Source organism: Ctenocephalides felis, unplaced genomic scaffold (genome assembly GCF_003426905.1).
Source record: "Ctenocephalides felis isolate EL2017-DRISC unplaced genomic scaffold, ASM342690v1 CF-g0.4_SCAFFOLD_01604, whole genome shotgun sequence".
Taxonomy (NCBI): domain Eukaryota; kingdom Metazoa; phylum Arthropoda; class Insecta; order Siphonaptera; family Pulicidae; genus Ctenocephalides; species Ctenocephalides felis.
The window spans coordinates 5,744,382-5,772,036 of NW_020537758.1; the positions used below are offsets into that span (position 1 = coordinate 5,744,382).

The 27,655-nt window shown below is 28.1% G+C and overlaps 2 protein-coding genes across 2 annotated transcripts; one reads left to right on the forward strand and one right to left on the reverse strand.

Moving 5' to 3' along the window:
• The first annotated feature begins 8,015 nt into the window (after positions 1 to 8,015).
• LOC113372929 lies at positions 8,016 to 13,326 on the forward strand. Its single transcript, XM_026613264.1, has 3 exons — positions 8,016 to 9,018; positions 10,800 to 11,564; positions 13,118 to 13,326. The coding sequence occupies exons 1-3, from the start codon at positions 8,016 to 8,018 to the stop codon at positions 13,324 to 13,326; spliced, it is 1,977 nt and encodes a 658-aa protein (XP_026469049.1).
• Positions 13,327 to 13,450: 124 nt separating this feature from the next.
• LOC113374046 (coatomer subunit beta) lies at positions 13,451 to 26,381 on the reverse strand. The gene is made up of 16 exons (XM_026614301.1): positions 26,105 to 26,381; positions 25,752 to 25,981; positions 25,281 to 25,658; positions 25,078 to 25,215; positions 24,823 to 25,015; positions 22,784 to 22,929; positions 22,580 to 22,720; positions 22,383 to 22,517; positions 20,329 to 20,483; positions 19,887 to 20,256; positions 17,561 to 17,680; positions 17,326 to 17,497; positions 15,160 to 15,321; positions 14,851 to 15,086; positions 14,641 to 14,793; positions 13,451 to 13,551 (listed from the first exon to the last, which is right to left on the reverse strand). Exons 1-16 carry the CDS (start codon positions 26,193 to 26,195, stop codon positions 13,474 to 13,476), a joined length of 2,898 nt encoding a protein of 965 aa, XP_026470086.1. The 5' UTR covers positions 26,196 to 26,381; the 3' UTR covers positions 13,451 to 13,473.
• Between the last annotated feature and the right edge of the window lie 1,274 nt (positions 26,382 to 27,655).

Below are 27,655 nucleotides of genomic sequence, written 5' to 3' on the forward strand. Positions count from 1 at the left end.
ATCATTCAAAAACAGAATAATGATTTTAGAGAGCTAACAGTACATTTATGTTTTAATTATGAACCATATTGAATCCATGGACTAATTTATTTATTTTATTTGACTATCCACGGATTTTATCAAACACATTTTACTCAACTTGAAAAACTTTTGCTTTTGCATTTTATTCGGGACACTTTTATTTGTTTATTTCAGTATAAACTAGATAAAATTCACTAAAATTCAGTATAAATTTTTATATACACTTTGATATTGAAATTTTGAATAATTTGTGATTGAAGCGCAGATTTGAGTTCAATAAAAGGCTATGTGTGGATCTTGGACGTTTTTATGCATTTTGTCAAATAACTTTAAAACTATGTTCAGAACATATTAATTTGTTCATACTAGTAAACTAGATACAATTTACTATCAAAAAGTAACAATAGTTTTATATACTTGCATATCAAAATTTTGAATAATTTTCAGTTGAACCGCAAATTTAAACGCAGTATGTAAATTTGGGACTTTTTCTACTTTTCTTCGAATAACTTTTAATTTTCTTCTCGGACAATTTAATTTATTTACATTAGTGAAAACTAGATAAAATTCAGATTTATAAAAACTAACCCATATAAAACCAAAGACTATTCATGCTTTTTTCAAACACATTCTACTCAATTTGAAAATGATACCAAACTATTTGATTATAATAAATGATGTAATTTAAAAATGAATTTGAAGTTGAATCTATGGACTACTATCCACGCATTTTTCAGACTTTGGAAATGATATAAAGTTATTCGATTAATATAAATGATATATTATTCGGTTGTACTTATAAATATTTATTGTCACTAGTACAGTATTAAGTAACATATAATCCTATTTTAGATGTATATCTTTAGATTATAAATAAATTTGTAATAAGATAAATATAGATAAATTTTGATTCTTATTACAGGTGCCTGGTATGACTCATAAGGATGCCTTTAAGGAACCTTCCAACCTGGGTCTCCTTTATAGTAAAAGGAAAATATAATCAACAACTAATTGGACAAAGTCTTTTTGATGAAAAGGACGAAATTATCCTGTTTGAGGAGCTTTCAGGGCGTGTACAAACAAAAACTTTGGTTGCAACATCGCAATTTTAGCAAAAAAAAAATGGATTTGTTTTCGCAATTTTCAAAATGTTTTGACTGATTCCAGAAGATTTTGGGACGCTGATTTCAAAAATGTTATCCGTTTTTGGATAAATCCACATACGCCCCGCAAAAATCAAAAACTTTGGTTGCAAAATCGAGTTTTTTGTAAAAAAAATCGACTTTTTTCGCGATTTTCAGAATATTTTGATTGGTTTTGATAAATTTTGAATCGCTGAATTCGAAAATGTTATCCGTTTTTGGATAAATCCACATACCGCTGCGAAAAATCAAAATCATTGGTAGCAAAACCAAAATTTTACTAATGAAATTAACTTTTTTTTTCGCGATTTTCAAATGTTTTGACCGATTCTGATAGTTTTCGAGGCGCTGATTCCGAATATGAAATCAGTTTTTGGAAAAAAAAAAATTCTTCTGCCCTTGGTACCAATTGAAGTTTGAAAAATCGCCAACTTTGAAGCTGATTTTAACATGAAGACGATGATAAATTTGTATTTTTTTGGTTTGGTATAAAGATTGTACTTTAGTCTACACAAAGCATTAATTAAAATTATTAATTTCATTCATTAGTGCCTTAAAAATTGCATTTGAAAGTCACGATTTGGCCAATTTTGGCTGCTCCTGATAGACTGTCTTTTTATCGAAAAAATAATAAGATTTTTAAATTACACCAAAGTAGGTTTGGTTTACTGCTAACCAGGCGTAAATATGAATTTATTAAAAATTATCCTCCTACTTTTTCTGATCTTTTATATATATATATATATATATATATATATATATATATATATATACACGCGTATATATATGCGTATATATATATATATATATATATATATCTATTATATAGATTTATCTATATATTTATATATATATATATATATATATATATATTATGTCGATTTTTGTAATACTGACACTCAATAAATTTAATTCTATCTATATGTCTTATTTATTTACACAGTTTGAAAAATTATTTGCTCCAAATATTTTTTTCAGTCAAATGGGGTTCGAACTCGCGAACTTCGAATTGATATTCTGGCCTAAACCGTATCTTTACGACCTCGGCCATTCGCACATTCGGCATACTACATTTTTAGGAAACTTATATCTTTCAGTTTGAAAATAACACTTTATATTTTTACAAAAGACTACGGTTTTGTATAACCAATTGGCCGAGGTCGTTAGGTGACCACTACGGTTGTTTAGCGTGCCTCGGTTCAAATCCCGAAGATGCTTGAAAAATCGAATGTATAGTTTTTCATAATTATCAAATATTAGTTCAAAATATTAAATTCAGGTGTCGCATTTCGACCTTGACACTTAGAATATTTCTGAAAAACAAAAAACTCAAGTTTCGCACTTGACTGTAAGAGAGATACATAAAGAGAGGAAAAAAAAAAAGATAAAGGAAGCACTGGGGAAAGAGAGGGGTAGAGGCAGATGATGAATAAGAGAGATGTGTATGATACATATTCTTTATTAAAATTCAATATTAATACAATATAGGAATAAAAATAACTTTTATCATCAATAACTTAAATAGCCGAGCGGTTTAAGTGACCGCATACTCGGTGAAATAACTCTGGAGGCACAAGGTGAGCAGGATCGAATCCGGCTGAAGGCGACGACGACAAGGAACTCTGAAGCAGAAAAAATGGAGCAGTGCTGGTGGCTGGCTGTTGGCGAGCGCAAAGGGTCCTGAAACGAACACACACGAAGTGATGGTCAACCTGAGGTCCATGATGCGAGAGGTTACACTCAGAGAGACACATTGCGAAAGATGCATGGCGAACCCAGAAATCTACCCAAAAACCACAACATGCGAAAAAAACACCAAAAAAGGAAAAAAAATGTGAAAAAAGCGGAAAAAAGGGAAAAAAAGGGGAGGAGGGAGAAGGGGGAGGTTGGAGCCTAAAAAAAACCCCCCCCTAAGTCCCAGGTCAATTTTTCTCTTTTCTGTTCAGCGTTGAAACTTTTTTATGTTTTTTAGTGTTCCCTCACACCAATTCCCAAAACCAACACTCGAATGAAATCAAGTCCACGTTGAAATTTTCACAACGAGAAAAAATTACTGGGACTTAGTTAAAATATTTAACTTTGCCCCAATAAAATTTTCTCGTTGTGAAATATTCAATGTGAGCCTCATTCATTCGAATGTTGGCTTTGGGATAATACAGCATGCATAAATAACTCGTCTGTCTTAATTGAAAAGGTTTCAGAAAATTTGGACTTGGAAAAAAAAAATTATCTGAAAAGACTTTGAAAAAAAAAATTATTCGAAAGAATTATAATCAGAAAATTTGGACTTAGAAAAAAAAAATTATTCGAGAGAATTATTTAATTAATCGATAAAATGAAATGATATTAATTGAATCAAAATTGTTTATACGACTTGATAAAACATGTGAAACCTTTACAATTAATCGAGACAAAAACAAATTTAGTTGACTTGAATAATATACAAATTATTAGAAAAAGTCATAAAAGAAATTCAATAAAACATGTAAAATGAAATAATGAAAAATGTTCGAAAACTTGAACATTAAAAACTTCAAAACTGTTTAAAGCTGATTGTTATTCTTTAGAAATTGAGTTAAATAATTTTTACAACTTAAATCGAATAATAAACTTGTTAACAAAATTATATTTTGTCTAATCATTCAAGTCAACTCGTTGAAACTTTGATTGCAAGTCTTGATCAAAATTGTTTCTAATAATAAAAGAATAAAAATCTATCGTTTAGCCATGCAGCGATATAATTGAATAAATTTAAAATAAAACTACAGTAAAAGAATTTTAAAAGCTGCATTTAATTAACAATTTGGTAAGTTGTATTGAATATTTGAAATAATTTGATCAAAACCAACAATCGTGTTATCCATAAATAAGAATGTACATGCAGTCAATATCGCTACAGGGAAAACACATGATTTTTGATACTGGAAATGTAATTTAAAAAACTGTTTCTGAAGAATAATGAACAGGAGGAGTCACAAAAAAAAGAGATTTTTGAAACAAAGTAAATTTGTAATTTGTAATAAAATACCATCAATTTAGGAGTTACCTAAGGAAGGATGCTAGGGCCCCTTCAACAAATAAGTAGTCGATGCAAACAAAAACTGTATTGGTTAACTAATAATTTGGTAACAAAAATTTAATATATAAGAATTTTGAATTCTACACAAAATCAGCTCATAGTGTTGTTATAGAACAAAAGAATTTCTGGTGGAATATTATTATGGAATTGTAATAATATAAATTACTTTCAATGTCTTTGATACATACGAGAAGTACAAACTTTTATCTTTTATATTGATTCAAAACATTCATAAAATTTTAATTCATAAGTAAGTTAAAAAAACTGAATCAACATGTTTTCCCCATAACAAATTAAATATGAACATAGTCTTTTATACATATGTCTGCCAAATTAATTTAAAATCTTTTATTAGCGTAATAGTTGTAGTTAAATAAACAAAGAATATATTGTATATTTTATGCATTAAAAATTAATAAAGCATATCTTATTAAAGAAAATGATATTGACTCAAATATTATAGTATAAACAATATTTTTAGCAGATATATGTATACAACTATATTAATAATGCACGAGCCAGAATATATTTTACTAAAATATATACAGGCTGCTTTATAAATAATATCGGATAAGAAAGGGACAAGTTCTTAAAGCATCTTTCAATTAATTTCATTTAATATGAAAATCAAGCATTAAATACGTAACTATATAAGAAATATTATTATTACAAGCACAAAAGTAGTATAATAAAAAAACTTGGTCATTAATTGTAAACCTCTTTCGGAAAATAAATTATGAGTAATATCTTTTTATTTATTTCTATTCAAATTATAGTTTCACTAAAGATGAATTAATATATTGTATTGAAGTAAAAATTTTCAAAATTATTTGACTGCTTCAAATTCAAAAATAAGAAAAACTTAATGTATATATACTGCATATGTAGTACTTTATTTCAAATATTCAATATTCAATATTTAATTCTTAATTGTTATATATATATATATATATATATGTATATATATATATATATATATATATATATATATATATATCTGATAAAATTGTTCTTGGGCATCCATCCAGTAATTAAAAACAGTTTTATTAAAGGAAAATGTTTTTATTATGAAAACATATGTTTCGGGTCTTGATTTTACCCATCTTCAGTGCCACAATTAAATATTTCAGGGTTACAATTTAAAACAATATAAAAAATACATAATTACAGAACAATATAAATAAAAACATGAAAAAAGCATAAATCTAACCATGTTAATAAATTAAACAAATAAAAACATTTTCTTTCAATAAAACTGTTTATTACTACTATTACTGGATTAATTACTGGATGAATGCCCAAGAACAATTTTATCATATTATTTCACCATCTGAAAAAAAACCTCTCGCTTTATAAGAATTAAATATTGAATATTTAAAATAAAGCATATCAGATGTAGTATGATAAATGCCTGTATATATCAGAAATATATTCTTTGATTCGCTTTGTATAAAACATGCTTTGCACTTACATTGTTCGATATCCTCTACAGCAGCTCCCAGAACACTAACTCATTACTCGAACCACCTCTGGAGCATCTTCCAGAAATATCAAGTACTCGACACAAAATCACTACTTTAGAACCACTACATAACTTTAGTCTTTTACAAGTCAATTTGACCTGTTGCAATTGTCCGAGTAAAGTCTTTACACAATACAAGACACACGACTTACATTAGAGACTTTCGTGAATTTAGAATTCGATAATAAAAAGATATGTGTTGGAAGTACTCAAATATAAATTATACATTTTACAATTGCATATATATAAATAAAGGATACATTGGCGCTGTAAATGAATTAATAACCTACAAAAGCACATATATAAACTATACATTTCACAATTGCATGTATATAATTAAAGGATACTTTGGCGCTGTAAATAAACTGTTTACTTATAAAATTGACTCAAAATGGAGGCCCTGAAAGAGATACTTATCAAACTATTCAAGGTACATTTAAGCACTTCCACATAAATCCATTTTTTGGCTTTTAATTAACGTTTCACGAGAAATTTATTATATCAAAATGATCTACTTAATTAATTACACTTTTTGATGCATAAATTAATTAAAACTAATCAAGGATTTAATTAAAAAAACGTTAATTAACGCTAGCACATGTTAATTCACGAAATCTGTTTGACAATTGAACAACTTGAAGTTATCAACATGTGTTTAAATGGCTGTCGTCACTTGTACAACTTAAAGCGCGAAATTCAAATTTGAAATTTAAACTTTGTGAAATTCAGCAAATAAATATAAGTAAATAAAAAAATTTAACGCTTGATTTGGTAAAAGTACGTGCTTGCTATATATGAACAAATTTTTGGCCTTTTGTCAACGTTTTCTCAAAAACGGCTGAAACAGTTTCAACAATTCAAAAACTATTAGTTTTGTACGAAGACCAGCCAAACCGTTTCTTTATAATAAGAATAGTGTAATTTTTTGTATCTACGTTTACGTAAAAAATCTTAAACGGTTTTAAAAATTCAAATCGTACTAATTATTAGCAAATTATATATATATATGTAAATTACATCGCATAGTTAATTTAATAAATATACCAGATGTAAGTGGAATTTTGCCTTAAAATAAGTTGCATGATATGTGTAAACGGTTATATACACTCCGCTATAAAAGTTTTGGTTAAAATGACTTTGAAATCGATTTTTTGATAAATGCAATAGAAAATTATGGGGGACATTTTTCTACATTTTTTTGAATAACTCGAAAACTTTGTACCAGATAATTTATTTTTATTAGCTTAGTAGAAAACTAGTTAAAATTTACTGTAAAATCCATGTATACAGTTATATAGACTCCGATATAAAATATTTGAATATAATGCATTTGAAATCGATTTTTTGAAAAATGCAATAGAAAACTGTCAAAACATGGCGACTGCCAAAACTGTCAAAGAAATGTCAAAACTGTCAATGAAACAAATGTCAAAACATGGAAATTATGTTTAAAAATGCAAGGAATAGCAATTAATGCTTAAAATATACACACTTAGTATTGATTAATATAAAATTTAAATTTTATTACAGTTAATACTCACATTATAATCCCAAAAGTCTACAGAAACTTGGAACTAATAAATTAATATACTGGTTAAATCGATTATTTACACATATCATGCAACTTGTCTTAAGGCAAAATAACACTTGACTTAATTATAATTAATAAATTAACTAGAAATTTACATTTATTTGTAATAATTTAAACAAAACAAGTACTGAAAACTATCAAACATGGCAACTGTCAGAACTGTCAAAAATTAAATTAAATTAAATGTCAAAATATGCAATTTATACTTAAAAATGCAAAGAATAGCACTTAATGCTTAAAATATACATATTAATTATTAACTAAGATAAAATTTAAATTTTATTACAATTAATACTCACATTATAATCAAACAACTCTATACAATCTTTGAATACTTATAAATCACTCATAAATATTGATTGACTTGATTATTTGATTTAATTATAACACTTGCACCATAATTATAATTAATGAATTAACTAGTCATAATTTTAATGTATTTTATATTTTTTAACAATTTTTTAATAATTACACATTTACTCTCTAAGATAAATTAACATTAACTGTCAAAACGTGGCGACTGGTGGCAACAAATGTCAAAACTTTGAGGTTATGTTAGCAACTTATACTTAAAATATATAAAATAACTAATAATTAGTATAACATTTATGTTTTATTACATTTATTTGTGTTTAAAAATGCATTGAACAATATTTTCCAATGGATTACGATTTCCAAGACTTCTGTTCAGCTGCATTCAGCAAACCAATAACCATAAACAACAATGTAATAAACTGGTCAAAAACCAACAAAATAAGTGTACTACAAAAAGACACAATAGTGATCCTAGGACTACAACTAAACATACAACAAATAGTCCCTAAAACAAGTTACGAACGATTCTACATCAGAATCAACCAAGAATACCCAACAGAACAAACCGGTATCGACATAACTGCATTTTTCTACCAGCTGGAAAAACTTGCAGTATACAATATGGTTTATGATCCAATACTTGCTCCCAGGTTAAATAGAAGTAAACATATCCAACCAGAATATATTTTAGCGTCCTGGTCTTGTCCACAACTAGTGACAAATCATACTTGTGCCTTGGCGACTTTGACAAATTTAGGGTTTGTTGAAATATACATACACCATTTGCATAAATTTTATGCAATCGGTAGTATAAACCAGTTCTGGTTGGATGAAATTAAACCAAAATGGAATCATCCAGCGACTAATATGACTGGGTCATATGAAGCACACAAACAACGTGCTTTCGAATTGCATATTTCTACACTTGTCTGGAGCCCTTACAAAGACCGATATTGTTATTTAGTAACAGGGCATACGAGTGGTCATATTGCTGTTTGGAAAATTGAGCAAATTGATTATGAACATCCTAATTTTGCACCCGAGTTGCAATTTAAATTCAAACATTTTGATTTATGTGTATCGACATTGTATTGGTATAAGGATTACCTTTTTATGGGTTATACGAATGGCAAAGTTTTTGTGAGTGGGATAAAGGATGAAGTGGAAAAACCGAAAACTATTTGGGGGGACGAGGATAATATTAAGATAAAGAGTTTTAAAATGGCTCGCTTTGATGATTATTTGGCATTGGTTATTGTGAAAGGGAGTTTCTTTATAGCAGTTTTGTTAGATAAAGAATTAGGTGTTTTGCATACTGTACATACTAGTGTTGTGCCTTATATTACGGGTAAAGAAATACAGATTTATTATGTATATATATATATATATATATATATATATATATATATATATATATATATTTAGGGTGGTCCTTAATATGGATGCTTTCGAATTTCTTTGCTTCCAGGGACTCAAATGCTTCCAAATTGATAAAAAAAATCCCTGGAAGTTTTAGCTCTTAATATTGAATTATATATATATATATATATATATATAATATATATATATAATATATATATATATATATATACAATAGATAAGTCCTGGATTTTTTCAATATATTGATTGTTTCTTTTCCGAACAGTAAATCCAATAATAAAAAACAATTTGTTTTTTGAAGATGTTTAATAACGACGTTTCGGAACTAGATACGTTCCATCATCAGGTTTATTCTGTCAAATAAAATTTTTTTTTAAAACAATTGACTAACATTAATTAATGTTGGTTATTATAGATTATTCAGAAAAATTATAATTATTTGACAGAATAAACCTGATGATGGAACGTATCTAGTTCCGAAACGTCGTTATTAAACATCTTCAAAAAACAAATTGTTTTTATTGTTCGGAAAAGAAACAATATATATTATTATTATTTATATTATATTATTTATACCATTATATATATTGTTAACATAAAAAACATTTCTGGAAAATTTTTAGAATAAAAAGTAACAAGCAGATAGTAGGTTTTTCACCCCTAACACTTACTTTTAATTTTGGGTCCAATTTTGTTTTAATTACCGGGCCTGCTAGTATACGTGGTCTGTTCAAAAAGTACCCGGAATTTTCGTTTTTTCAAAAAAATATTTATTTATTCGTCTACATTAATGTGGTCCCCTTCAAAGTAGTCCCCCCCAGATATAATACACTTATGCCAGCGTTTTTTCCAATTTTCGAAGCACCCTTGATATTCACTTTTTGATATGTCCTTGAGCACTCTCAGCGATTTTCTTCAATCGAGGAAAACCGCCGTCCTTTCATGGGTCTCTTCAACTTTGGGAATAGGAAAAAGTCACACGGAGCCATATCTGGTGAATTTTTGCACTTTGCAACACTTTATTTCATTTTTTACGCAAAATTTAATACAAATTCTTTGACTTTTCAATTCTTCCATTGTAAAAATCGCCGAACTCAGAAAAACACGTCGAACCTTAGCGACTACCACAGACAAAGTAAACAGTGAATATAGCTGAAAATTTCATCATACTTTAGGGGCATGTATACCAACACAATAAAAAAAAAATTTTGACAATCAGACACTCCAGACCCGCGAAATTTAATTATTAGTAATTCCGGGTACTTTTTGAACAGACCACGTATATATAAAAGTGCGGGCTACCCAAATGTTAGTATCAAGAGCTTAAATTTTTAGAGATTTTTTTTTATTAATTTGGAAGCATTTGAGCCCTTGGGAGCAAAGAAATTCAAAAATGTCCATATTAAGGACCACCCTAATATATATTATATTATATTATATATATATATATATATATATATATATATACTTTGTTCAGCCATAAAAATATTTCTAGGAAATTTTTAGTACAAAAAGTAACAAGCAGATAGTAGTTTGTTCACCCCTAACACTTTCTTTTAATTTTGTTACCAATTTTCTTTTAATTGCCGGGCCCGCTAGTATATATATAAGAGCAGACTATCTAAATGTTAATATTAAAAGCTATAATTTTTAGATAATTGTTTTTTATCATTTGAGCTCTTAGGAGGAAAGAAATTGGAAAATATCCATATTAAGGACCACCCTAATGTGTATATTATTTTTTTCCAGGTATAAAGCGCATTACAGACCAAGAATTCGTAGTATCTTCAGTATCTGGAGCCCTAACCAACATACAACTATCCCTTAACCCAGAAAACAAATTACAGCTGGATCGCCAAAACCTAACAATCCCTCAAGACCCCAACTTTGGCACCTTCGGCATAACCTGCTCGAAATCCAGATCGATTTGGGCCTTTTTCCAAAGCCCTTTAAAAGTCTACGACCACCTTGTGTTAAAACAACCTTCGTCAATAAAATTCTACTCTTGTAAAAGATTTAATCCTATCGATACTTTGAAGAATAATCCTGAGAGAAGACTTGCAGATGTTTGGGAATGTATGGACTATGTTAGGCTTAAAGTTATTAAGCAGAAATCACTACTGGAATGGCCTTGCTATTCCAAAACGCTTCCGATTTACGAAAAAAAGATTTTGTACTGGTTGTCGTCGGAGTTGGATAATGTTGTAAAGAGACAAGCCAGGCCTGTTCCTTTCGATATAACTTTTACCAAAAAGCTATTCGATCAAATCATGGCTGAACATGTTCTCAAAATGTTTGAAGGACTTTATATCAAGTTTTGTGCGGGCGAAGAGTTGAGTGTTTTGGATTTGAGGATTTTACGAAATTATAGGGATTTTTTTAAACAGTATACTGATCCTGAAAATATAGACCATGTCGGAGAGGAGCTGTATGTGAAATTGAATGAAAGTTATGAAAAATCGACGGCGATTCAAGTCGACTTGCCGCTGGAGAAATGTGGATGGTGCGAAGAAAATATCCTTTTTAATAAAAAAATATCTCAAAGTCGTAATAAGAAAATATAATAGCTTGTCAAATATCTCCCTTCCGCCTTTTTGTATGTAACCAAGAGCAAAAAAGCGGAAGGGAGATATTTGACAACCTAATACAAAATCCGAAATTTTGGAATAGTATTTTCCCTAAAAACCGGTTTCGATTTTTAATAGAAAAACTATTAACTCAAGCAATTCAAACCAAAATTTCAATAGATTTGATATGAATTTAGAAAAGCGGTTTTCAAATACTATTTTTCCTGAATTTCACAGAAAGAATCGAGCCTGTAATTTTTTTTTTCAAAAATCGATATTTAACAAAACCGGTTTTAAAATTATATTTTTCCAAAAAATCGGTTTTGATTTTTCATAAAAAGACCATTTACTGGAACAGTTCAAATAAAAAAATATGAAAAATTTAAGGTGACTAAAATTTCTTCGACAAAAACCGGCATTTTAAATAACCGGTAACAGTAATTTTTTCAAAAACCGGTTTCGAGTTTTCATAGAAAGACTAAAAAGTTCTGGTAAAAACAGACATTTAAAAAAAACGGGTTTAGTTCAGTATTTTCCCAAAAAATCGGTTTTGAGTTTTCATAGAAAAACTATTAGCAGTTCAAATAAAAAAAAAATGAAATATTTAAGGTGACTAAAACAAAATTGACAAAAATCGGCATTTTAGAAAACCGCTTTTCGAACGGTATTTCTTTTTAAAAAAAACGGTTTTGAGTTTTCATAGAAAACCTATTTTCGAGTGATTAAAAAAGTTTTGATAAAATCCGACATTTTACAAAACCGCACTTTTCGAACAGTACTTTTTCCAAAAACCGGTTTCTAGTTTTCCTAGAAAAACTTTTTGCTCTAATAATTCAAACACAAATTTTAAAAGAAAATTTCGAGTGATTAAAAAAAGTTTTGATAAAATTCGACATTTTAGGAAACCGGTTTTTGTAAAGTATTTTTGGGAAAATCGGTTTCGAGTTCACATAGAAAAACTATTTTCTCAAATAATTCACACAAAAAATTAACCAAAATTTCGACTGATTAAAAAATTTTTGGCAGAAATTGACATTTTAGAAAACCGGTTTTCGAATAGTATTTACCCTGAAAACCGCTTTAGAGATTTCATTTAAAAAAATGTGTGTTCGAATAATTAAAAAAAAGACCTCAACAGAAAATTTTGAGTAATAAAAATGTTTGACACCAAAAAACTAGTTATCGAATTGTATTTTCCCCACAAACCGGTTTACAGTTTACATAGAAATAATAGCAAAACATAAGAAATTTCACAAATTTCGAGTGATTTAAAAGTTGACAGTAAAATTATTTGCTATTTGATTTTATTGATATATATTTTTAACATCTAAAAATGTTGCCTTAATTTTCGTACTCAGAATTGCTATATCATTATCACAATAATAATTACAATCGTAAATATTTTTGAAGTCAACACAAATATCCCAAAGTAGCAATACAGACAAAAAAAATGTATTTATTGTTGGTCATTTACTCTATTTACCTTAACTCTTCAAACACATCTAGTAGACCTGAAATGTCCGAATAAGCACCTCTTCAGCTCCTGCATGATAACGCTGCTGCCCACACCAGAAATGGAACATCTGATGTGTCTGGTTTGTGAAAAAATCGCCAGGATTGAACTGATGAGTACGGAACCTTTCTGTGTATTCTGTGATGTTAAACTGATAAAACAATCGTACATAGAAGAAGAAAAAATGGAATCATAATGGAAATATAATATTTTTGTAATAAAATTGCATTTTTACAATTTTTACAATAATTTTATTATTCAATTATTATTTTTGTTAATAACCATCAAGTAATGAAATAATAGAATGAATGTAATATATATATGGATAGAAATAATCTTACTTTTATGCAGCACAGATTTTTTGTTGCAATGGCATTTTCTGTGTCATATTTATTTTGTCACCCATACTTAAAGCCATACCCTAAAAAAGAAAAGAAACTAGCTGTAAGTGGAATTCTGTCTAAAGGCAATTAGGGCATCGTGCCTTAAGGCAAATTGATGGAACTTCCCGTACCAAAAATTATTATTTTTATAAAAAACGATTAACATTTTTGAAAAAAAAAATTACTTCGAAAAAATGAGATTTTTGAGAAACTATAAATTTGACAAAAAATTACTTTTTTTGAAAAAAAAATTGAAAAAAAAAAAATTTAAATAATTTTTTTTTAAATCTTTATTTTTGAAAAAAAAATGTTTTCTTTATTTTGACATATGTTGGAAGATCTGAACTTTTTTTTCAAAGCAATCGTACTGCTTTAAATGCATAGAGACAAAATATAAAGCGCGTAAGCGCCGCGTCGCTGTCTAACGGGTAAACATTGGTACGGAACCCATAGGAATGTAAACAAAATTTATACTTATTGTTAAAATCTCTATAAAATATCTGATAATTCGATGTGCATATGTCTAATGATCATTTTTGACCGCCAAATGGCATTTTATTTTACTTTTTTCGTTATATCTCCGAAACTGCTAAACCTGCCCTTATTAAAATTTGATCAAATCTTCATCTTGTCAATACAAGTAAAATGTTTTTTGAATTATTAAAATCGGACGCTCCGTTCTATTAAAAACTGAGGTACCGTTTTTGGCACTTTTTGCCCCATATCTTCGAAACGGCTAGACCTACCTCCGCCAAAAACTAATCAGCACGTCTCCTTATCAATACGGATCGAATGTTTTTTAAATTATTCAAATTGCTTCATCCGTGTTTCCGAAATCGTCGACGAAAATTTGTATCCGCACACACATACATACTACGCGCACACACACACACACACACACATACATCCATTTTTTCTAAGGTATGCCAAAATATTCAGAAACCTCTGAAACGTAAAGATATTTAAAACTTTTCATTTTCGATTTTTTTGCGATTACTATAACTTGCCCTACGGGAAGTTAAATATTGATGTTTTTATCTATTAAAAAATTTAATTAGCAAATCGGATTTTTTGATGAAAACCTAAACTTCTTCTTCGGGAAGTTAAAAATGAATTATTGTACTAACTTGACTTTTAGCACGGATACGAATGTGTCCAATAACTGGTGCATCAGGTTTGTTGAAAGGCTTCTCGATACTAAGATTTGCCAAAGCGTCTTCACCAAATATCGATCGAGCATACATATTTGCAGCCATGAAGCCACATTGACCAGACAACGCCTAAAAAATAGAAAAAAACATAAAATAAACAATATGGATCAGTATGTTATTTACTACCTTTTCCGGTGTCAAGCACTTCATATTAGTGCTCTGAATCAAATGCCTCAAATACTCGTGCAAGTCTGTTAAATTCGTATTAACCGAAACTTTGTTCTCCCATTCGAACTCTGCCCACATAGTTCTAAATTCGACATCGTTGCATGATGCTGGCACGATATAATCCATTATATCGATATGGATATCGTTTAATACGACTACGTTGCGATCGGATGCTGCACCAGTCACATCGTAAACTAGAAAAAAATAAAAAAAATTAGTATATATATTGCAAAGGATTTGAGAGTCCCTTACTACTTTTCCCCTCACCTATGTTTCCAAATATAATTCCATTTTCGGTTGAGGCAACTTTAACATTAGCTTTTATGTTGCAAAAGTCATGCGGAGCCAAAACAACCGGTTGTGGTTTTTCTACCAGTTTCAGGTCACCTAAAGTTGCTAATTCGAGGGTACAATTTTGCAAAGTGTCTCCTGTAAATAAAATAAATAATAAGGTAACTAGTGGTATATGGCATCGTGCCTTAAGGCAAATTGTTAGAACGTTCCGTACCGTAATAAAATGTTCGAGAAATATTAAATGTTTTCATATAGATTATTATAAATACTGTAACATTGTGTAATATTTATAAGATTAATATAAACTGAATTGCAAAGTTAAAATTATTTATTTAGAGTATATAAGTGAGCTTTTAACAAATTTTTCGAAAGCTTTGGAGAAATTAGATTTTTGAGAATTAAAGAAAAGCAAATAATATTTTTAGTATCCACTTTTTATCAGTTAAAAACAGTCAAAATATACAAAACATACTCCAATTTTTTAACTCTCCAATAAAAAGAGATTATTAATCTAAAATAATTTAGCATTCGAATGAACTATAGAAAAGTTATAAAAAAAAATCCATAAAATAGCGACTGTCTGGATTTTTTTTTATTTGAAGTTTTAAATTTTTTAAAAATAGTAAAAATCAAATTTTGGGGATGAGCTTAATTCAGACTTATAAGAAGTTTTTAGAGAAGATTCTGTAAAAATTTCAAGTAAATCGGTGCAGTAGAAGTCGAGAAATCGTGGGTATCGTATCGTATCGAAAAATACAGTTTCGAGAAAAACGCCTTTAAAGAAGCATTTTGGCGCTCAAACAGCTACATCTCTCAAAATTATATAAAATTTGAAAAATACACACATTTTTGAATAGTTAACACGTTCGCGGACAGCAGAAGTTCAATCGAGGTACAAAAATTTACACTGAATTTATTTTTAAATTGGTTGTGATTTCCGAAGTTTGACTAAACACTGTTTATAAGGGGATTTAGATTATCGAATTTTAATCGTTATACACAATAAATGCTATAGCATCCACGCTAAATATTACGATTCTATTTTACGCTAATTAGTGGCTACGGACAAAAATAAGAAAATACCTAGAAATTCCATCAGTAATTATAATAAAAGGTATATTAATTATAAAAATGTATGTTTATATAAAATTAAACTCTAAATAATTGACTTTAGAATTGAATGCTATAACATCCACGTCATTCCCACTAGAACAATTACATACTATTGCGTAATTGTAGTGTAAGAAATATTAAACCTACATTACGTAACTATAACTAGATATTATTTCTAATTTATATAATTTTTTGAAAATGATTTTTGTATAATTCTGCATTACAATGAAAATGAATGCTATAGCATTCACGTACGCAAAGGTGATAAACTTTGAAAACATGAATAAAACTAGTGGTGCATAGCATCGTGCCTTAAGGCAAATTGCTGTAACTTTTTGTACCAACAATTAAGATTTTTAAAAAAAAACTTTGAAAAAAATAGATTTTTGAAAAAATTAGATATTTTTATAATTCAATTTTTTTTAAATACTCTGAATTTTTTTTAAAAGCAATCGTGCTGCATAGTTGTCTTAAAGACAAAAAAATATCGAATTTTTCAAATTTGTATCCACACACCCTCACACACTTTTTTTTAAAGTATGCCAAAATGTTTAGAAACTTCTGAAGCGTAAAAATATATATAAAATGTCATTTTCGATTTTTTGCGATTGCCATAACTTAGGAGGCGTTCTTAATCAGGTTTTTAGGGGTAGGAAAATGATTTGACAAAAAATCACGAAATATCCCGTGGAGGAGGGGTATAGTAAGATATAACGTGTATTTATTTTTTACCTAATTTTTCTTAAAAAAAGTTAAAATATTTCCAAAGAAAATCAAAAATTTTACAATTTTTTCTGGTAACTAAAAATATACGTGATGTTTGGTAGGGTAAGAGATGTAATTTTGAATATCACTAAGTATCACCAAAGGGAGGGTCCAAAAATCTTAAAAAAAATCAATCACGCGATTAATCAAAGGACGTTAAAAATTGAATTCTTAAATCTTGGACAAGAATACCCTTCAAATTTATTTTGTATCTATATATATATATATATATATATATATATATATATATATATATCGTACCTGTTTGGTTAACAATCAGAACATCGAGTACAATATCATACTGATTGACATGCACATAAGCCTCAGCATAAACAGGATCAGAAAAACCGGTTAATTGTGTAACTTTATTCAATTTGCTGGTTGCACCAGCTGCTTCGGCAGCAGCACTGGCTGGTTTTGTACCTGCAAGGGCCTTTGAGGGAAAAAAACTGATTAGTAAACTTTGTGCATAAATAGATAATTAAATAATTAGTACCTGTGATAAGGATAACTCGAAGACATTTTCAGTTCCTAAATCACCAGCATTTTTGCCGGAGAGCTGAAGGAATGATATGGCTTGGTCCACTTGGACGGCTGTGCTCAATTTTTCTTTGGTCTAAAATATAATATGATAAAATATATTAAATAAATATAATAAATATACAATTAATAATTGATATGTAAATCAAATGACTTGGTATAAAATCATGTATTATCATAAAACAGTCAAAAGATTTCTGCTTTTAATATTTATAATATTTTTCGAGAAAACTCTTACACGCCCAAAGCTCGTATCACAAATTTTACTCGTATGTCAAAGCAACGAATCGCTCTTTTGCTCGTATCTCAAAACACTCATAAGTAGTAGTATCACTATATATTATTTATTTTACCTATGCATTTTATTGCATTTGCGGACGATTCTATCTATTAATGATTGCAGCGAGTGCACTTTTTAGGCAAAACTGCATTTTGGAAAGAATTTTTTTATGAAAGTATAAAAAACATTTAATGACGTTACAAAGACAATAAAATTCTCGATAAACTGCTATTTAATAATACATATGTTTTTTAACAAAATTTACGAGAATTTGAGCTTGCAAAACGCTGATTTGCATTTAATGCGATTTTAGACACGATTTTATGTATAAATGAGTCCAGCGAGTGCACTTTTTTGACAAAATTGCATTTTGCAAAGAAAATTTATATGAAAGTGTAAAAAACAATTAATGACGTTAAATAGGCAAAACAAATTTCAATGAAATGATATATAATAATATATACACCCTTTAACAAAATTTACGAGAATTTCAGCTTGCAAAATGCAGGTTTGCATTTAATTACGATTCCATCTATAAACGAGTTCGCTGTACTCGCACTTTTATGACAAAAATTCCTTTTGCTAAGAAAATGCTTATGAAAGTGTAAAAAACAATTAATGACGTTAAATAGGCAAAACAAATTTCAAAGAAATGATATATAATAATATATACACCCTTTAACAAAATTTACAAGAATTTCAGCTTGCAAAATGCAGGTTTGCATTTAATCACGATTCCATCTATAAACGAGTTCGCTGTACTCGCACTTTTATGACAAAAATTCCTTTTGCTAAGAAAATGCATATGAAAGTATAAAAAACAATTTATGACGTTAAATAGACAATGAAATTTCCAATAAATTAATATATAATAATTTATACAATCTTTAACAAAATTTACGAGAATTTCAGCTTGCAAAATGCAGATTTGCATTTAATGCGATTTCATGCGCGATTCTATCGACGAACGAGTTGAGCGAGTGCACTTTTATAAAATGCATTTTGCAAAGAAAATTTATATGGAAGTATAAAAACAATTAATGACGTTAAATAGGCGAAAAAAATCTCAATAAACTGATATATAATAATATAAACACTCTTTAACAAAATTTACGATAATTTTGGCTTGCAAAATGCAGATTTGCATTTAATGCGATTTCATGCGCGATTTTATCGACGAACGAGTTGATGACAAAAATGCATTTTGCAAAGAAAATTTATATGGAAGTATAAAAAACAATTAATGACGTTAAATAGAGAATAAAATTTACTATAAATTGGTATATAATAATATATACATTCCTTAACAAAATATACGATAATTTTGGCTTGCAAAATGCAGGTTAGCATTTAATTACGATTTTATGTATGAATGTGTTCAGCGAGTGCACTTTTATAACAAAACTGCATTTTGCAAAGAAATTTTATATGGGAGTACAAAAAGCAATTAATGACGTTAAATAGACAATGAAATTTTCAATCAAATGATATATAATAGTATATACGTCTTTTAACAAAATTTACGAGAATTTCAGCTTGCAAAATGCAGGTTTGCATTTAATTCGATTTCAGACACGATTCTGAGTTCAGCGAGTGCACTTTTATGATAAAACTGCATTTTGCAAAGAAATTTTATATGAAAGTATCAAAAACAATTAATGACGTTAAATAGAGAATAAAATTGGCAATAAACTGATGTATAATAATATAAACACTCTTTAACATAATTTACGATAATTTTGGCTTGCAAAATGCAGGTTAGCATTGCATTTTGCAAGAAAATTTATATGAAAGTATAAAAAACAATTAACGACTTTAAATAGACAATAAAATTTCGAACAAACTGATACATAATAATATATACATTCCTTAACAAAATTTATGAAAATTTTAGCATAAAAATGTAAAATTAGGAATTTTATTGGGTTTCATGCTGGACTATATTTTATATATATATATATATATATATATATGTATAAATTTCTATTATTATCATTATTACCTTTTGGACGGCAGCCTCCTCCTCAGCCTTAGCCTTAAGCATAGTTTTCAAAGCACTTCGACATTCTTCATTGAAAATATGAGCAATGCTCGGTGTCCTTTCGGACAAGACCTTAAGACACAAATAAATCCTGTCCATATCATCATTGGTGATAGCCTTTACCGGCAATCCAGATTTGCCCAAATGCAAAATCGAAGACAACAGCAACATAATTTCAGTTGATAGCTTGTTGTGTTTGGAAACATCATTAACCTTTTCTATGTAACGCAAAGCCATTTTTGTTAAAGTCGTTGCCAAAGCGGCGGCTATGAAGAAGTCACCGTCCATTAGATATTGGCGGATTGGGGGACGTTCTTCTTTTTTAATAGAACTAGAGAAAAGAATAATAACTAATAAATAATATGTACTGTTAACATAATCAAATTTCTTACTAATTACTTACGATGTGATATTAAATGCACTCTGTGTGGCATAAGTACCATCCGATGTCACCAGGGTCGAAGCTGGTTGTGTTGAACCACTTGTCTGATTTTGAACTTCATCATTTTCTGATTTTTCACCAGACAAACGTTTCATTTCAGCTTCTACAATAGGCACCTAAATAAAAAAGTTAAAATCGTAATTAAAATTAGTCCGAGTATGTGCTTATTATGATTAAAAATAAAATACACTTTAGAAAACATTTACAGTTACATTTTTACATAAAAGATTTTTTTTTAAGTATTTACTTGAAAGCAATAAAAAATAATACAATAAGAAAAAATGAAGATAATTATTTATTAGTGCGATTCTTTATTTATCTAAAAGCAATAACATTTTTTTTTTTGTTATAATTTATATTTGTTAATCAAGACTTTAATGTCGTATTTACAAAAAATTAAATATAATGCAATGAGAGAAAATAAGCATCATGAATTTTTAGTGCGATTCTCTAACATAAGTCTTTTGTTAGCATAGTCAAAATAATATTTTGATACTTGTTTATACAATAGAACAACCTAAGAAAATATTTGTTTTTAGCGATTAAGGAATTTAATGTTTAAATAATATGTAAACTTGTTTGTGAATTTATACATTATTTATATTTATATTTATATTTGAAATTTTTCCTTTTTATCAATTATCTGTTATGTTGTCCTTTAGCACAATTTTAGTGTTTTTAATAAATTTTATGTTTTTGTGTTTTTCCTGGTTTGATCACTGAATGATGACACACATTAAGTGTCGAAACGTTTAATTAATAAAAAAACTTGTCTTATTCGACGATTAGGTTGTAAAATACTTCAAAAAAATAAAATTCTTGTAACTTTAAAACTGTTGTTCTAATACTAATGAAATATTTGACAAACTTGTAAAAAACTAAATAATCGACAATATTTCTTAACATTGTAACGACCTACAGCAACTCGGAATATTTTAAAATCGCAATTGAAAATAGTCAATTTGACCGGGTATGTTACATAACCCTTTTATGCATTTATTTATTTTATCTCTTGCAACTTTTCGTCTAAAATAAATAAAATATTTGACAAATTTGTTTAAAATTAAATAATCTATAATGTTTCTTAATATTGTAATGATCTACAGCAACTCGGTATACTTTAAAATCTTATTTGAAAATAGCCGATATAACCGAACTCGCGATAACGATTTTTTTGTGCATTCATTTATTAAATTTCATTTAACTTTTAAACCCTTTATTAGAATTACATAAAATATTTGGCAAATTTAAATAACCTAAACAATTATTAACATGGGCGTAAAATAAATAAATAACTAAACTAAAAAATATATATTTCTTAATGCCATAACGTCTATAATCGCCATAATGCCTATAGCAAATCGGTATACTCGAAATGAAATTTTAAAAAATTATGAATATTTTTTTTGTAAATATTTATGTAATAAGAGGGCATTTTGGGATAATAAAAACTGTTCTTTATAAATATTTTTTTGAGAATTTAATTATAAGTATATTATATTTAATTTGGTACTTTGGCTTTAAAATCGTGTTTGAAAATAGCTTATATAACCGAACTTGCGTTAACGAGTTATTTGTGCATTTATTTATTATATTTTTTGTAACTTTCAAACCAATTTCGATAAAATATTAGACAAATTTGTACAAAATTATATTATCTACAATATTTATTAACATTGTAACGACCTACAGCAATTCGGTATACTTGAAAATCGTAGTTGAAAATCGTCAATTTAACTGAAGATGTTCAATCCAAGTGATTACTAATTTGTGCATTTATTTATTATATCCCTGGTAACTTTTAAACCGTTTGTCTAATATAAACAAATTATTTGGCAAAATTATTTAAAATTAAATTATCTGCAACTTAAATCGTTATCGAAATCCGAATATTAATTTACATCCGTACAAAACCTTTGTTTAACACAAATATATTAAATAAATAAATAAATATATATGAATATATATATATATATATATATATATTAAATAAGAAATTTCTTTTATCCACTTACCTCTCCCAAAGTCTGTTTAACAGCAGCCAGTACCGACAAAATCATTTGTGGACTATCAGCATATTCTCCCAAAATCCAAAGAGCAGCACGATGTATACGTACACATTTGATAGATGTGAAAGCTTCTAGCAAATGCTAAAAAAATACATATATTTCACTATTGTACTTCATGAAATATTAAAATTTGCATTTATTACCTCTAATATTAACGGACGCAAATTATCAAACTTCTGTATAGCTTCTCTAACAAATATTAAGACATCCGATGCTGCTAATTCATTGGTATCGGATAAGAATTCTGTTAAAACTGGAATGACTGTAGCAGCCACATCGGGAAACTGAAAATTGTTGTTATTGATAAATAATATATAATATGATATTTATGTTTTGTTAGCAAATACCTTGATACAGCAACTGTGTAATGTGCGAACTAATAATTGTCTGTATTTTCCTGTGTCTTCGTGCTCAGAATTGTGAGTTTTGGAAACTTCTTTTTTTAATACGAGAACCATTTCTTCAATGTTTCTTGAGGACACCAATTCCATTGCTGTTGGATAACAGAAATATAATAATATATATATATATATATATATATATCTTATATATAAAGATAAAGCTCTCGATCAAATGATTCGCTAAAACTCGAAAACGGCTGAACCGATTTGGCCACTCTTAGTCTTGAAAAATTCGTGCTAAAGGTGAGATATTATTTCAAAATCGCGTAGAATTTTTACATTTTTAATTTGAAAATTTTTGTAGAAGCGTACAATGGACGATGGCTAATACGTCAAAAGTCGAACGTTTTTAACAGATGATGTTCAATTACGTTTAATAGGATGTTTTACGTAAATATCATTTAATTATGATTAAATTGTAGTAAGTAGTTTTGTTCGTAGTTTTATTTATATACAAAAACGTTAGTAAACGTTTTGATGTAAACAAACTGAAGGCTTAAACTATATTTTAAAAATATAAAGCGTTGTAATACAGTTATGAAATTATAGTATGTTATTTCTTAATGTGTGTACTGAATTATAAAAATATAAAATCAAATATGTTTCTAACAGAAGAAACTAAAAATTTGCAATGCACACTTGCATACTCTATTTTTATTAGTTGCGAAACGACGGTTGGATATGATATGAGAAGTACTTTTAAAAAATGTTTTAAAAATATAGAATAATATACTAGAGCTATATAATTTTAGTATGTTATTACCTAATGTATATACTCAATTATAAAAATATAAAATCACATATAATCTTTTAATATAATTAAATAAATATATAATCACAAAAAAAGCTATAAATGTGCAATTTTGTAAACAAATGCACTCTTGCAATAGTTGCAAGTCCACGGTTTTGAAAAATATTTAAAAATATAAAACGTTATACTAGAGTTACAAAATTTCACTATGTTATTTTTTAATATATTTACTAAATTATAAAAATATAAAATCACACATGTTCCTTACAAAAATAGCTATAAACTTGCAATTCAGTAAAATCATGTAATAGGGCCGCAAATATTACTACAAACTCAACAATATCAACTTTTTTGAAATGTTAATTTGAAAATGCATTTTTTGGCGTTGTAGCACCCTTTTTTGCAAATTATATTTTTTCAAAAACGGTGCTCTGAAAGATCTCGTTTGTATAATTATATACTCATTGTTAGTTATAAAACATATTCTAGGTTATATTATTTTTTATTTATGTTATTTAAATTCAGAACCTAAATTTGGTATCGATCAAAAGGACATTTTGTCAAATAACATTTTTCCAGTTATAATTTCCCAGAATTTATCAAAAATAGGTAGTAATAAATAAACCACCTATGTGTCAAAAACCAGTAAAGTTAAGCATTGTTTAACAACAATATTTGAAAGTAGAGGGAAAAAGATGTATAACCAGCTATAACCTGGATTCTCATGTCTTTGCTATCGGATCATCTTTGAAAATCCATAATACTTTTTATTAAATTTGCTTTAATTTGCCGAATGTTGAACTTGAAGCTTTTTAAAAAGCAGGACAAAGAAGAAATACTTAATTCATTTTATTTCTATCTTCGCAGAAATTTAAAAATTTTGTATAAGCTCAATAGTATTATTTACAATTATACACAAAATCCAGAATCCAAAAAGAATCTGGAAAACTTGAAATGTAATCAATAGGTCGAAAGATCAAAAAAGACTTGGATTGGATTATACCGTTATGTTTTCTATTGAAAGTGTATAAAACTTCCAGTATTGACAAAATATAGACAAACTAATGGGGTTTATTGTTTTAATAATGCATCATTGTATATAGCATTCAAACAACTCATCCTTATACACTAAAAGTATTAATATTTTTGATTCTCTAGAAATTGTTTAGAATATACCTTACTTAGCAAAACAACGTTTGCCGGGTCAGCTAGTATATATATATTTAATATTTACCTAAATATAAAGTTTTCTTCCTGATTTCGATATCAGCACTAGCCAAAACCCTCAAAATATCCATAACCAAATCCTGCAGTACCTTCTGATGTGTCGGACTATTTTTCAAAGCAATCAAACGATCCAAAACAATTAACTTGACATTATTATCACTCTCTTTCACGATTAAATCAATATAACAAGAAGCAGCAGCCTGTAAACACAACAATTTGTATATTTGTATAATGGATTTGCATATTTTTATATCTAACTAACCTTTATGGCAGTTGGTGCATTTGATAAAGTCACTAAGGTACCGGCAGCTTCGTATCTTACTGCAGCACTTGTTGAATTTAAAAGACTGTAAATGCAGCGAATGAATCTTGAACGTTCAGACGGATTATTATGACAAACCTATAAATAACAAACACGATTATTAGTTAAGTATCAAGTACAAAATGTATTATTTTATTTATTACCTTGTATATGAGTTCAACAATAACAAGTTGCAAAATATCGCCAAACGAGTTCACTTGATCAAGACAAGAAGCTAAATATGACAAAGCACGGTCCTGATCAGCGTGCAGAAGCATTAAAAATGCATTACGTTTGCAAGACATGTCTTGTTCGGCGTCCAAAAACGTGGCAATGAGTTCTGGAGCGTCGGGGATCAAGAAATCCATGTTTTTGTAGATGGTGAATACAGCTAGAACTGCGTTTCGTCTGACATAGGAGTGACGGTGTTCTAAACAAGCTCTGATTGCTGGCATGAGGGGTTCTAGTAGTTCTGGTTCTTTGAGTTTGCACAGGAAACGCAGGGTGGATCCTCGCAAGAACTCGTTTGGGTGTTGGAGATCCTAAGATAAATAACACCATAATACTTATATATATATATATATATATATATATATATATATATATATCTATATATATATTACTATTACTATTACCTTTCTGTAGGCATCACAAACAAGAATCATCTCCTGCATAAGTTTGCCATCTGCGGTAGTCTTGGGGACAATTTCCCAAAAGATTAGCAATAGCTTTTTGATCATATGATCTTGCAAAGGTAAGACAAAGCGTATTATGATCATCAACAAACCGGGTAACCTTTCGCCTTGCAGAATTAGATGAATTGTTTTCTTCAACGCTTCTATTTTTACTTTTATATCACCTTTTTCTAAAATAGAAGAAAACAAAAATGGAGTAAGTTACAGGCAAAGTAAACATATATTAATATGAATTTTATATAAGTGTATACAATTTTTTCATGAGTTTTGGGATGTATTATTATTATTATTACCTAGATCTTGTTTCAGTTGCATTTCATTAAAAGGCTCCGAGTCTGTTAAGACATTTATTAAAGTATAACAAGGCTGCTCCGTTCCGGCCATCCTGAATTAAATATTTGCACAATACAATTCTTTAATAAAATCTACACAATTGCACGCATATAATGTTAATGGACAATAATAAAATCAATTTTGTATACTTAATATGCTACACGGTCATTATTTATTGCATTTTATAAAATATTTAACAACATTTTTCAATTCTGAGGCTACGTGTAACACTATCTGTCATTGCTTGCCATGTCTTCAATTAGGTTGGTACCACATGAAAGAATAGGGTGAAACACATCGGGGACATTAGTATTGTAGCGACCTGGCAACCCACAATGAGTAATAGTATTTGTGTATATAATAGTACGAGAGTATATAACAGTGTTTGTGAATATAATATAGTAAATCAATGAATAATAGTATTTGTGTATATAATAGTACTAGAGTATATAACAGTGTTTGTAAATATAATATAGTACGTCAATGAATAATAGTATTTGTGTATATAATAGTACGAGAGTATTTAACAGTGTTTGTAAATATAATATAGTACGTCAATGAATAATAGTATTTGTGTATATAATAGTACGAGAGTATATAACAGTGTTTGTAAATATAATATAGTACGTCAATGAATAATAGTATTTGTGTATATAATAGTACGAGAGTATTTAACAGTGTTTGTAAATATAATATAGTACGTCAATGAATAATAGTATTTGTGTATATAATAGTACGAGAGTATATAACAGTGTTTGTAAATATAATATAGTACGTCAATGAGTAATAGTATATGTATTCATAATAGTACGAGAGTATATAACAGTGTTTGTAAATATAATATAGTACGTCAATGAATAATAGTATTTGTGTATATAATAGTACGAGAGTATATAACAGTGTTTGTAAATATAATATAGTACGTGAATGAGTAATAGTATTTGTGTATATAATAGTACGAGAGTATATAACAGTGTTTGTAAATATAATATAGTACGTCAATGAATAATAGTATTTGTGTATATAATAGTACTAGAGTATATAACAGTGTTTGTAAATATAATATAGTACATCAATGAATAATAGTATTTGTGTATATAATAGTACGAGAGTATATAACAGTGTTTGTAAATATAATATAGAACGTCAATGAGTAATAGTATTTGCGTACATAATAGTACGAGAGTATATAACAGTGTTTGTAAATATAATATAGTACGTCAATGAATAATAGTATTTGTGTATATAATAGTACTAGAGTATATAACAGTGTTTGTAAATATAATATAGTACGTCAATGAATAATAGTATTTGTGTATATAATAGTACGAGAGTATTTAACAGTGTTTGTAAATATAATATAGTACGTCAATGAATAATAGTATTTGTGTATATAATAGTACGAGAGTATTTAACAGTGTTTGTAAATATAATATAGTACGTCAATGAATAATAGTATTTGTGTATATAATAGTACGAGAGTATATAACAGTGTTTGTAAATATAATATA